This window comes from Osmerus eperlanus, chromosome 21 (genome assembly GCF_963692335.1).
Source record: "Osmerus eperlanus chromosome 21, fOsmEpe2.1, whole genome shotgun sequence".
In the NCBI taxonomy this organism is placed as follows: domain Eukaryota; kingdom Metazoa; phylum Chordata; class Actinopteri; order Osmeriformes; family Osmeridae; genus Osmerus; species Osmerus eperlanus.
Genome location: NC_085038.1, coordinates 8,979,084 through 8,992,115, shown reverse-complemented (window position 1 = coordinate 8,992,115; position 13,032 = coordinate 8,979,084). Strand labels below are relative to the sequence as shown.

At 44.7% G+C, this 13,032-nt stretch overlaps 1 protein-coding gene across 1 annotated transcript in view; it reads right to left on the bottom strand.

Annotated features, from left to right (window-relative positions):
* The window catches only part of zgc:152904 (uncharacterized protein LOC767777 homolog), a 64,913-nt gene that overhangs the window by 20,023 nt on the left and 31,858 nt on the right, over positions 1 to 13,032 (bottom strand). Inside the window, exons 8-12 of the mRNA XM_062447585.1 lie at positions 9,405 to 9,574; positions 6,691 to 6,836; positions 4,044 to 4,194; positions 2,596 to 2,783; positions 1,550 to 1,646 (exon numbers count right to left, since the gene is read on the bottom strand). Of these exons, the coding sequence (XP_062303569.1) occupies positions 1,550 to 1,646; positions 2,596 to 2,783; positions 4,044 to 4,194; positions 6,691 to 6,836; positions 9,405 to 9,574 (752 nt within the window). The remainder of the gene's footprint in view (positions 1 to 1,549; positions 1,647 to 2,595; positions 2,784 to 4,043; positions 4,195 to 6,690; positions 6,837 to 9,404; positions 9,575 to 13,032) is intronic.

Genomic DNA, 13,032 nt, shown 5'->3' with positions numbered 1-13,032 from the left:
GAGATGGAGTAATTGAATCGGCACTAAAGCGAATTGGACTGAGCTACTGTGTACCATGTTAGCTAGTGCTACCGTAAATTAGGGGGTACTTTAGTAAATAGCACGCTCTATGGTAAATCAGCAAGCACTATTTGAGATTAGGTTAGACTAAATAGGGGGTCCGGGAGCACTGGTTGAATTCATCACCAGAGAGAAAGAAAAAGGGAAATGGTGCAGTTATCCACAACAAAGGAGAGTGCAAAACGCAGGGCTCTGAGTGGGTGGAATGATTATTGCAGCGCTTTCTCCAATCAAAAGAATTCAGACGTACCTACTATAAATCATAATAGCCCGCTGGATATTTTTGGGTGAACCCCTTTTTCTTATTCCATTGTTGATGTGTTTTTAGGAGGTTTCTGATGCAAGGGCGTAGGTTTGGTCTCAGCTTTGGTAGGGACACTTGTTTGTTCAGAATTTAAAAAATATATATGTAGGTAATTGGTTCAGGTTTTATGAAGCTGTACTAGGCCTACATCATCTGTACTGGACTTCTGAGCAATTAAATCATATATATGATGCATACATTTGGGCATCCCAATTTATAGCACCACACAAGTGTGAATGATAACATTCTTGGATAACATTGTCTAAACATCCCTTAAAAAACAGCAATTTAATGCAATCTTTACTAAAATGGACAATTCATCTTCTCACCTGAACCCCTGATGTTGATTCATCACCAACCTGCTCTACATCTGTAGCTTCAGAGTGCTGTTTTTCCTGCACAGTAATTCATCAATTTAATACAGACACTAACCATGCTTACTTGACTGCTGACATTGGTCGAGATTACAGGGATAGCCATATTACTATCCAAGGGATCATATAGGCCTACTTATTACCAGTTAATATCACTTTTGAGTTGCTAGCCTGCTGGTACTAGGCTAAACTAGCACGGTCCCATTATGTGGGTAGGTGCAGCTTAATCCTTCTGGCTTCAATAAGACCAGCTGCTGCTAACACACTGGTCAAAAGATTGCAGACGCTAGGGAAAAATGTAATACAAGCAAACGTTACATGCTCTACTACACTAACAACTTTCAAAACATGTTTCCATTGTAGAATGGGTAGCGATGTACAGTAAGGCTAGCAATTAACAACGACCTTCTTGATAGCTAGCTACTTACTCTCTGGGTGGGGGAAACACTTCTTATATCCCTCTTTTTATTGGGTGGCATTTTGATTTTCCTTTCTACAAAGCACAAAAGGGTCAAAAAATATCAATGCTGAGACCAAACGAGTCTTGCAGGCTCGAGACGCATTGGTTAACTTGGAAATGTATTTTTCACTTTTCTGGGCGACGAACATAGTTTAGATAATAATACGAATGAGTTTTGCAAATATATTGTGCAAAATATTTTTTTCTAAAATTAACAAAATATTGGTGGGGACAATTGTGTCTTTCCCAAACTTGGTCGTGACTAGTCCCTATCGACCCAATGCAAACCTACGCCCTTGTATCGGTCATCTTCTGGGACTGTGAGAGGAGTGGAGTAGCATTGTGTCCTACCTGCCTGAGCCAAAATGAACTCCTGGTATTTGGCTCCGATGTTGTTTCTGGCAGTGCAGTTGTAGCGACCGAAGTCCCGGTCTGACACAGGGGTGACCTGCAGGAAAGCATTCAGTCCAGTCAACCACCAAACAAAAACACACTGAGTCATGTCTTCCAGTGAGCCTGCGTGTATAGAAGCATCTGCAGAACTAGTTGGTACGTGAACCTTTTCAAAGTCCAGTCAAAGAGATGTATTGGTTCTAACATATTGCCTTGCATAACACAGGTCATTCTGGACAATGAACGTCTTTGGAAAAGGCAAGGCAATAGCACAAAGTAGACATTAAAAAGCAAGTTATAATTAAAAAATAATGGTCCAAAAAAGCAACCACAATAAAGTAGCAGAAGCGATAAAAACAGCAACAGTAAAAGGAAAGTGCAACTGCAGCGTCCGAGGAGATGGGTGCACAGACAGTTATAACAGGGAATTAAATATAACGGTAACACTTTAGAATAATGGTCCGTTGTTGCTATGCAGGAAGTAATATGTAGTTCTACATTAACACCAAATTCAATACTAATAACTAATATGGAACCAATATTAACTAAGCCGTAAGTAATAGCGAATTTAGTACAAAGGTAGTTCCTTGGTAGGTATTTGATTATTACTAAATAAATATATCCTCATTGAGAACTAGGCTACTTGTGAACTATGACCAATTAAGAAAGAATAAGCAATGAATTACTAATCACAAAAGTAATGTCTAAAAAGTGAACAATTGTGTTTTTTTTACTCTTAACATGGTCATAACATTTCAGAACCTTGTGCCTCAAATGAGTTCTTTGTGGAAACCAGTTTATGAATATTAACGTTATAACACGTCCCGTCCCCCCCCAATATTTGATCATACTGTATGATTATGGGACACGTCCTCCACAATATTTGATCATACTGTATGATTATGCGGGCAATTTCGATGTGACTGCTATTACGTCTTTCTGCAGCTCAGAACATATCAAATCAGCACTCAGCACAACCAATCAGGATATCCGTATGTACCCACCTCCAGTAAGGACCTGCCCTCAGCGGCGTGTATCTGGACGTTGGCAGTGCCCTCTGAAGAGATGGTGAAGCGCTCTCTCCTCCACAGCATGGTGGCCGGAGGGTTAGACATGACGTCACAGCTGATGTTGACCGGGTTGCCCTCCCAGGAGTAAAAGATGGTGTGGTTGGTCAGGAACTTGGGCGCATCTACAGACAATGAGATGGTAACTCATTTGACCTTTTTGAAATGTATTTTTATGCTAAACACCCACCGAGCGACCCAACAGAGCTAATTAGATTATGCCGAAGACAAATTGCTCGCGCTTCAGAAATTGGGAAGCCAAATTAAAAACTCCTATCTGAGGTGGAGCCCAGTCAGATGATCAAAGTAAAAAGAAAATGTCTTGTTTGGGCTGATATCCTTGATCCCAGAGACCAAGAGAGAGAGAAAGAGCTTCATTAATGCAGGGATGCAGCCTCCCAGAGAAGGGGCAAAAAAGGCAAAGCTTTGACTTAATTGTAGACACCTCATGCTGAGAGAGATCTCCATTACCCCCCCCCCCCCCCCCCCCCCACCACCACCACCACCACCACCGGCAGGAGTAAAAAGGCTAGGCTCATTTGCGGGCACAAGTAATGAACGATTGCTTCGTGGACTGCTCAGGCCTCGTGGCCACAGCGGTATTATGGGTGGTTGATGGCCGGCTCGCGGGGGTTCCATTAAAGAGATTGATGCCCGGCTCTGTCACGCGGCCCAACGTGCAGCTCTGGCCATCCCGACACTCCCACTTCATAAATGAGTTCATTAGTTGCCTGGGCGGCGGTGGGCTTAGCCGCGCCACGCTCTTACACACGGCGCTTTGTGTGCAGAACCTCCACTCTCCCACTAAGACCAACCCCCCCCCCCCCGTGCCCAGGTGTAAAGGGGGCGTGAGGTTGGCGCGGAGGTCGGCGGACGCGCCACTCTCGAGGTTACGACGTCGTCTCGGCTCCTGAAGCGCGACTTGTCTGGCCAGCGTGGCTGCAGATTATCGCACTTGTTTCGCTTTGGCCTGATTGATTGAGGCAGCGACGTGACCTTTCCTATTGGTAAACAAACCCAGAGAGATAATGAGGGTGGTCCAGTACAGTTGGCCATGAAGCAAAAGGAACTGTGGAGTTGGGCTTGCAGTTTGAAGCTCATTAACTGCATGTACTTCAGGAACTGGTTTGTCCACCAGGAACTTTGGGAGTGGAGTGAATAAATGAGGAAGCAGGATATCCTCTCCCTAATTAGTATTTCTACGGGGCATGGAACCCTGTTTTCATTAATCAGGTGTAAGTTGAAAGAAAAACAGTTTTCAGAATTCCTTAGCTTCCTCGGTTTTCTTTGCTGGTGTGACTTGACAGGGCACATATGTACTGTGTGTGGTTTGTGTGTGTGTGTGCGTGGAGGAGGGTTGCTGCTTGGTCATAAGTCATACTCACACTCTATGTCTAGGAACATGCTTTTCTGGTGCCCTCCGATTCTGCTGAGGGCTTCGCAGTCGAACCGGCCCAGGTCTGACAGCTTGACCCCACTGATGGTCAGCATGGACTTCCCGTGACGACCCCTCACCTCCACACGCCCGTCTTGGCTCTGCGTACACACGCACACGCGCACAAAAGAAAGTGTAGAAACTGATTACATACTTTTCCCTCAGCGTGAAGCTTCCCCTGTGTGTGTTGACCTTTTTAATCAACCTCCAGAACCACCAACATAATGTGTTCATTGAATTGACGGTGAGGATTAATGTAATTGACCAGCAATTGATTGAGCTTAATTAGATAAGTCTGAAGACAGATGGTATCAATAGAAAGCCAAGGGTCAATTAGGCTGGGACTAGCAATCATCCCTCTAATCAACTATCATGCATAATGAAGAATGAAAACATCATTGAGGCCAGTCAATGAGTTTGTGGAACATTCTAGCAGGTGAGTCATAATCGCGCTTGGCTCTTTCGGGGGTCTTCAGCCGAGCTCAACTCAAAAGTTTTTGTCACTGCTAGGACTTTTTTTGCAGGCAACCCCCACTCCTCCCTCCCTCACCTCCTCCATCCTCACCTCCTCCCTAAGCCCCTCTGTGTGGATGTGACGGTCCGCACGCCCCTTCCATAGATCTGCCTTGCTAATCGATGCCCTCTCAGGCCCCTGCTAATGTCCCTCTGTCAACCCACCTCCCCTCTTCACTCTAGTCACATTAGCTCTCACTGCCAACCGTCCTCAGAAGACAGTGTGTCTTAAGGCCTGCACCTCGGAAATCAGCCTTGGAATTAATTGCTTTAATCTTGACACAGTTGTTCTTAATTTGTGTAAAAGGCTGTTAAACATTTGAGTGTGTGTGTGCGCCTGAGCTAACTAAGTCACTGGATATTGGGCCTTTAACAATTGATTATATTAGATTATAGTTGAGGAGTCAATTTATTGAGTGAAGCATAACTACCTACATGGGGAGGGTGGGTACCGATCAGCATAGGACATATAAATCTGTAAATGTCGACTTATTTATCATGTACAGTACGTGTGTGTGGGTGGGTGGGTAGATGGTTGATTGTTTGTTCTTTTAGGGTGGGGGGGGGGGGAGGGGGGAGGTGTTGTGGTTGGTTGCCTCTAACTAATTGTATTCTCCTCCAGTCTTGATCTCGTCATTCCCGGGATGTTGGATGGCTTTAGGGAGAGGAGAAGAGAGGGGAGTTCCTGATCCACCGCGGCACATGGGGACAGCACAGCACAGACGGACAGACTCCGAGAAAGAGAGGGAGAGAGTGAAAGAGGAGGGTACGGAAAGATGGAGGCAGAAAAGAGAGTGAGAGGTGACAGAAAGAGAGAAGCGGAGAGTGAGGAGAGACAGAAAGGTTGTGATAGAGAGGAAAAGAGAGTGAGAAGAAATCAATAGAAAAGTAAAGAGAGAGAGAGAGAGAGAGAGAGAGAGAGAGAGAGAGAAAGAGAGAGAGAGAGAGAGAGAGAGAAGAAATCAATAGAAAAGTAAAGAGAGAGAGAGAGAGAGAGAGAGAGAGAGAGAGAGAGAGAGAGAGAGAGAGAGAGAGAGAGAGAGGGGATAGAAACAAAGAGAGGGAGCTCTTTCTCTGGAAAGTGAGTCTTGTATCACGCTGCTGAGTACACGTTGTCCCCCCCTATTCTTATCTAAAGCTTCGTCTGTTCCTTTTTTCCTTGGTTATGTCTGTTCACTTGAAATCCTTATTTAGCGTTTTTGAATGAAAGCTGCAGCCCTTCGGTCACGTCGCCTTGCCTGTGGCTTGGGGAGACAAAGCGACGAAACCAAAATAGTCGCACCGCTCTTCATCACGTACTTCCAGGCGGCACACTGAGCTTTTGTGTTCTCCGGTGTGGGCTAAACTGGTAAAAAATAAAATAACATTCACACAACATTACCTCGGTACAAGGCAAGTGCTGTTTAGCTTAACGCACCTGGAGAAAGGAACAACGCAGTGCGCAAACTGGATATGCAGATGTGCATCGCAATTGAGAGAGCTAAATCTCGACGCTTTCAATGATTTGCACCATCCATCACATCGAGCCGCTGGAAGCCTTGGATTTCCTTTGTTTTTGCATGTTTGGGTGTGTTGGTTTGCGCTAGCATTTCCATAATTGCATTTACGGCAAGGGTAGGGACGCGTTGAGTCTGATTCCGTGGAGTGATTTATCAAAGTGATTTATCAACCTGAAGAGGCTGTAGTCAATGCACACATTCATTCATCTCTGCAATGACCTTTTTGAAAGCGAAGCATCAGCAATCTTTGTTAATGTGGCCTCGCTGTGAACATTAGGTTTGTGTTCAGGAGACAATGATGGAAAAACGTGAGGATATGACACACGGGTCATTTGTGTTTATTGAATCCTTGCTTCCTATTGTCCCTTTGGCGCCGATTTATTGTTAATTTGCATGGCAGTCTTTCCGAAAAGGACAGATAATACAGCACGTGACCTGAGAGTGAAATATTACAGGTTGCGCCCGTCAAATAACAGGAATGCGCTCTGTGTCATTTGTCACGACACCCGACGCTTCGCGGACGGGGAGAGGTTCGCAGTCCTCGCGGTGTTCTGTAAATGCCACTCATTGGTAGTTGTGTTGCACCTTGTCTCCATCAGAGAATGTCTTGCCGTCGCTGGCTCTCCTCCACGAGATCTCCGGAAGGGGCTCGCCCTCGGCCACGCAGGAAATCATGGCTGCGCTGGCCTCCACGGCCGTCACGTTCCTCAGCTGGGTGATGTGGGGCTGAACTGGAGAGAGAGAGAGAGAGAGAGAGAGAGAGAGAGAGAGAGAGATGAGAGAGAGAGAGAGAGAGAGAGAGAAGAAACCTTCAGCCAGAACCTTCCTCTAGTCCCACCTTCCCTCAGCTACATTGTGTTCCCTTTCCATTGATCCCTCGCCTTCCTAGCAGGCTGCAAAGGGGCTGGATTTAGATCCAGGACGAGGGCTGACACAACAAACACACCCCTGCTCTCATGCCGGGCACCGTGGGCCGACAGAGCCCAGAGGTAGGGGTGGGTTAGGGGCTCTTCTACAGAAGCCCCTCTGAGACAGGCCTGCCTGAAATTGGCCCCCCGACAACGTCACCAAAGGATCAAACTGGATCCCTGAACACACAGCGAGTGCCTGGCTACTCCCGGGCCTGTGTCACTCTCTGTAGTGGTCGTATACCAGACCTAACAAACATAGGGTGTATAGTTATGTGCACACATTAAATACATACACGTACATGAGCTGGATGTACAGTACCAGTCAAAAGTTTGGACCCATTTTCCCACGGGTCCAAACTTTTGACTGGTACTGTAAATATTATATGCATGACGTTGCGAATGGATTTCTTTCGCAGATGCTTTTGTCCAGGGGGTTTCGGAATCTGCCACCTCTTGATTCGCAGTCTAAAAGCGCTACCCTGAGCTATGTCCGCACCTGGTCCCATCCTGAGAGACCAGGTGTTCACTGAGCAGTGGGCAAGGTGGATCCTCATCCATCTACTACATAGGAAACGGATCGTCCACGGAGATGAAGCACGGCTGGGGATAGCCTCCACTTGCTCCACACAGGAAGCAGTAGCACAAACAACCGAATCCCCATCTCGAATAAAACACGAACGGCTTTCCAAGCCGAATAACAACTTTGTTGGCATAATGCGTTTCAGCCAAGACACGTAAAGGCAGCTGAATGCTCAGAGGAGGCCTTAACAGCCCCTCTGCTGCTTGAGTTGAGCCTTAGACGGACCATAAAAGCAGGTGTTACGCAACGGGCCTCAAATAATCAACGCCTGACTCCCGATCTCGAACAACAGGTCGTGATTCGTCTTCCCGCATGCGTCGCTCCGAGCCACAACGCTCTGTTTGACCTTCGCTGTTTCTCGCTGCGTGGGTTATCATTTGCGCCAGTGGCCTGTCGGTCAAAACCGATGTTTAGCAGAGCGATCAAGGAGCCAACCGTTACTTTGATTCACGGATGATTGATGGAGTCAACTATTTTCCCACCGCACAGTCACATCCTGCTCTTACCTCTCCAATTACTATGGTTCATGATAGCTATGGACACACTATTGGATTCAGGCAGAAACGTAATCACTGAACCAGGTATTTCAAGTAAAACTCAATTTCAGGCTTGTGGAAACTGTAACTGTTAGACCAACCTATCATAAATGTTTATCACAGTGCTTTAGCTTGGCAGTGGATAAGCACCAATACCAGGCTTCTGTTCAGAATTCAACTTCATACCATTTATAAGGGATTGTGTCTTTACATTCTTGACATTCGTTTCCATCTCAGGCTGCGATGTGGATACCCAAGGGACTTATTACACCACAAGGTTTACTAGACCGCCATCTGCATAACTAAACAGCACACATAAACACCTCAGGGGTACCGCGACGCAAATCAAAATATGTTTACATGAATAAATACATGCACACAAACACGGACATGCATAAACACGTAAACACACACACACGCAGGCATGTACGTTAGTACACTGAAAAGAAAATAGGACCGCACACACACACACACACACATCAACCCACCCATCTTCTTCCGGCCCTTTCCTATTGCATGTGTCAGTGTCTCAGCTGTCTAGGCTAATAAAACTAACGTACAACTGTTTCCCCGGCTGCGCTTTGCAAAACAAAACTCCTCCGTTCACTTCTTAATTTAAATGTGCATTTTGAAAAACAAGCGCCGCCGCATGCTTTGAAAATATCTTGATGACTAGAGCATAAATCTCCATACATTTCCCTACTTAGGAAATAGCTCTGCTGCAATAATCAGGAATGAAATATGCAGACAGCTTTATGAAAATATAAATGGAAACCTTTATGAGCGGTGTATCACGAATCGCACAATAAATGAGCTATCTCTTTTATTGCTGGAAATATATCAGATTGGTCGTGTTCCGTTATTGGATTAGAATACCTGCGGATGTGTTTCCTTTAGAAAATAAATCTTATTTTCCAATGTTTATAAATAGACCATCAGAAGCCAGAAGTCATTTCAGGGCTGCCTTCATGCAGAGTTACATATTTTAAGTGTTCATCTGAATACTCTTCCGTGACAGGCCACTGCTCAAAACAGATTTAGTCCATAGTCAACAACCGTGTCAACAACTTGACAAACCAGCTTCACTTTTTAAGATACATATCGATATATATAAAACAAATAGGCACTGAAAGTCACGCTTAATGGGTGGAAAAAATACTCGAGTCATTTTCAGAAACAAGCATCCCGCAGATGACCCGACACTGGGAGTTGTGGCAGCCATTTTCTGCCACAGGAGCGATAAAGGGGGTGAAATAGCTCAGGGCAACTTACCAAACACCTTGAGGAAGAGCTCCTTCTCCTGGGCCCCAGCCTTGTTGCTGGCCTTGCAGGTGTAGACCCCTCCATCTGCCTGCCGGATGTTGCGGATGGTCAGAGTGCTCCGGCCCCCGTCCAGGACGTTGAACACGTACTGCTCCGACGGCTCCAGCTGCAGCCCCTTCCTGTGGAGACAGGAAGTACAGGCAGACGTGACACCGGTGACCAAAACAAAGAGTCCTCATTGAGGATGCATTTCAATACCACAACGCATGGGAGGAGACCTGTTGAGAGAGTGTCAACAAATATCCCCGTTCGAGAACACACTGGCATGCGAACGCACGCGCCCTCCCCCCCCCCCCCCCCCCGCTTTCACCCACGTACTCGCACACTCTCATCGACACAGACACTCGCACACGCACGCACGCACGCACAAACACAGTGTACAAGCAACCCGGTGGAGGTTGTGGGGCCGTCTCTGAGGGGAAAGTGATAGGGAGGATAATTGAAAGTCTACAATGGGAACAACAAAGCACAGTAATAACAGTGTGGGGTTAGAGGAGGAAATGAAGAGCAGCTCATCTGAGGAGCAGGAGAGGCAGGCACAGGATATTACTCTGCCTACCTCACCCACCCAGGGGCCGGGGGGCCGCACAGGCAGGAAGACTCACAACATGAAATGTAGGAGGGCGACTGAGGGAGGACGCGAGTGTTGGTAAATACAAGGGAAGGAAATGAGAAAATACAGGTGTTTAAGAGTTATTTTCAACCAAGGTGTCACAACCTAATGCTGGAGTGGAGATGACAGCCAACTCGTGTGAATGGCAATGATTAGAGTTGGGTCGTCTTGCTAGCGATCACACCCAGCAAACTAAAACAGTGAAACACGGGTCATCGGGGGACTAAATGGTGGCATCTGTCACGTATGATTGAAATATAGCTCCAGTGACCAAAGGCAGAGTAAAAGATGAAACATAAAAAATACATTTTTGCTTTAGTTATTAATTCATTGAGTTTGACTGCACAGCAGTCGATTTTGCAAGGCAGTCAATCCATCAGAAGCGAGGTAAAGAAACATGCCACATTCAGCTGATAAACATGCACTTTACATCTAGATTTCTCCCTGTAATTACAATAGTAATTATAGTTTAGGTTCATGATCCACAACAGAACCTATTACAATTTGTCAAAAGTAACAATAGTACTAACAAGAAAAATCGAAATAGCTTTCAAACTCCTAGGTGTTCATTATGCTTCTCTCTCAGTGTGCTATTTACATAAGCTTTGTGACATTTCCCATATACTGTGGAGTAGTTACATTTGAGCAAGCAGAATATACAGTTGGGAAAGTAATTGCACTTTTATTTTGGGATACGGTTGTCACAACGTTGCAAAGATTAGTTTGAATATACAACATTCTATAGGCAAGTTCCACATATTTGTTTTCATTCTGTGATGTTGATAGTCTTTGAGCCAGGTGCTAATAGTACATTTAATACATAATTTAATGATTTAATTGGGTGTGCTTTGCCTTCGGCAAGGGCACAACCTTTGTTCTCTCACATATATATTTATTATTTATTGTGAGAATGCTGTTCAGCATTCTCACTATTGTTTTTCAACTTCTTAGTTCTTCCGCTGTTATTTTGGCCTTTAACAAGTCCTGCATACTTTCACCGATTCCTACAATTGTTGTATCAAAACGTTCAGCTCCTTCGGGAGATGTTGGCTATGACTTTTGGTATTTCTCACTTTTATACTTTTTAAGACATTAAGGTTTTTGTGCAAATTATTCTCCCATTAAAAGTAATGGTAAATCCTTTCAAATCATTAAAAAGCTTCCTCTCCTTCAAACGTAACTACTTCAGCATACTTTCAGCTAGAGACACCATTCAACCTTTAAAATGTTCACAAGACATTCAGCTATTCCCAAATGATTCAGCTTTTTCAAATATTCAGCCAATTTTGAATTATGACAGTTTGAAATACACTAAAATGTTTGCTCCTTCTTGATTTTTATGAATGGCTGTTCTTTTTCTGATATTCAACTAAATTGTCAAACAAATTCCTCTAACGTTCATATAGTTTAACTTACAGAAACAAGTTATACCGTAAAATGTAGGAAAATTTGTCCTCTTTCAGCCAATGTAACTACTAAAGAGCTCACACTTACAGATTTTCAGCTATGAGCCTTGAAGCGAGAGCAGCCTTTCAAATTCTCTCACTAACTTCAATGGAGAGGTGGGTAAAATCCGCCAGAGAAAGCAAGAAGGAAGACGATTTCGAAACTGCCGGTAGAGACATATTTCTGACCGCACAGACATATAAAGGACATCTCTAGTTTCGGCAGAGTCTTGGGTCTCGGAAAATATCCTCATTTTATTGATTAGACGTGTAGTTTTGCGTCTAGGTCAACTTGTTTGAGGTGTGGATGCTAGGTAAATGTTCGTTTTTCTCTCTGCCTAGCTCGTTAGCTATCACAGCTGCGCCATCACCGTGGCAACCAAACAGACACGCACCATGAAAGCAGAATTGGGTACACGTTTTCGAAACTGCCAAGAGTTGTATTTCTGACCGCACAGTCATATAAAGGATATCTATGGTTTCGGCAGAGTTTGGGTCTCGGAAAATATCCTTATTTTTTGGATTGGACATATAGTTTTGCGTCTAGTTCAACTTGTTTGAGGTGTGGATTCTAGCTACATTTCTGTTATTCTCTCTTATAATCGAGCTAGCCCGATGACTCTCCGGACCCCTGTGCAACCGACGCAAGCAAGCACACCCTACAATTTCCCCAGAAATTGTACCCTCTCTAGTTAACATTGATCTTTCACACACAACCAACGGAAAGCTGTTACGGGAGATGTTGTACAGTGTGCCACAACAGATGTTCTATGTAACAGCTGTGACATGAAACAAGACATGTGGTAGATGTTTCCACCTCCCTCCGCAGAACATGCTGGAACGCCACCTTGATGTTTGTCTTACACACATACTGTATGTATAATATACACATTTCATTACAAATGCAGTAACAGGCATGCCAATACAGATTACATAAGTAGTCAACAAACATAAACACAAGACTTTGACTGACAGTAATTTTGCCTTTGAGTATTTTTTGGTGAGACGTTCGAACAAGACAGCATGCAGAGCGCAGAGATGAATGAAGCACAGAGAGATTTGAAAGGAGCTGGTATTTTGGTCCTTAAGTAGTGCATGGTTATATTTCCGGTTTTTAGAGACTATGAAAGTGCAGATTGTGAGTTTGTAAACGATGTGTCGCACATTGAAATCTGAATAGTTGAAGAAGATATGCAGATTTTAAATGTTGAATCAACTGGCAGAGTAAAATCCAGAGAAAAAAAAAGCTCAGACTAGACATGCTTCGACAAGTGTGCTTCTCTGACAGATTAGGAATACTCAGTGCTTCTAAAGATGTTGTTCATTATATGGAGTGACTTCAACACATTTACTTTCATTCGATGAAAAACAGGAAAGCAACGAAAGACTCAAACAACATTTTGGGGTCCTGGCGCGATGTGAAGACTGCCGATGTGCGGACTCATTTCACCCGCTCCTGTCACGCGTCGACAGACAGACGGCTCATAGTATCGCACGTGTAGCCGATGTGTATCGGTGA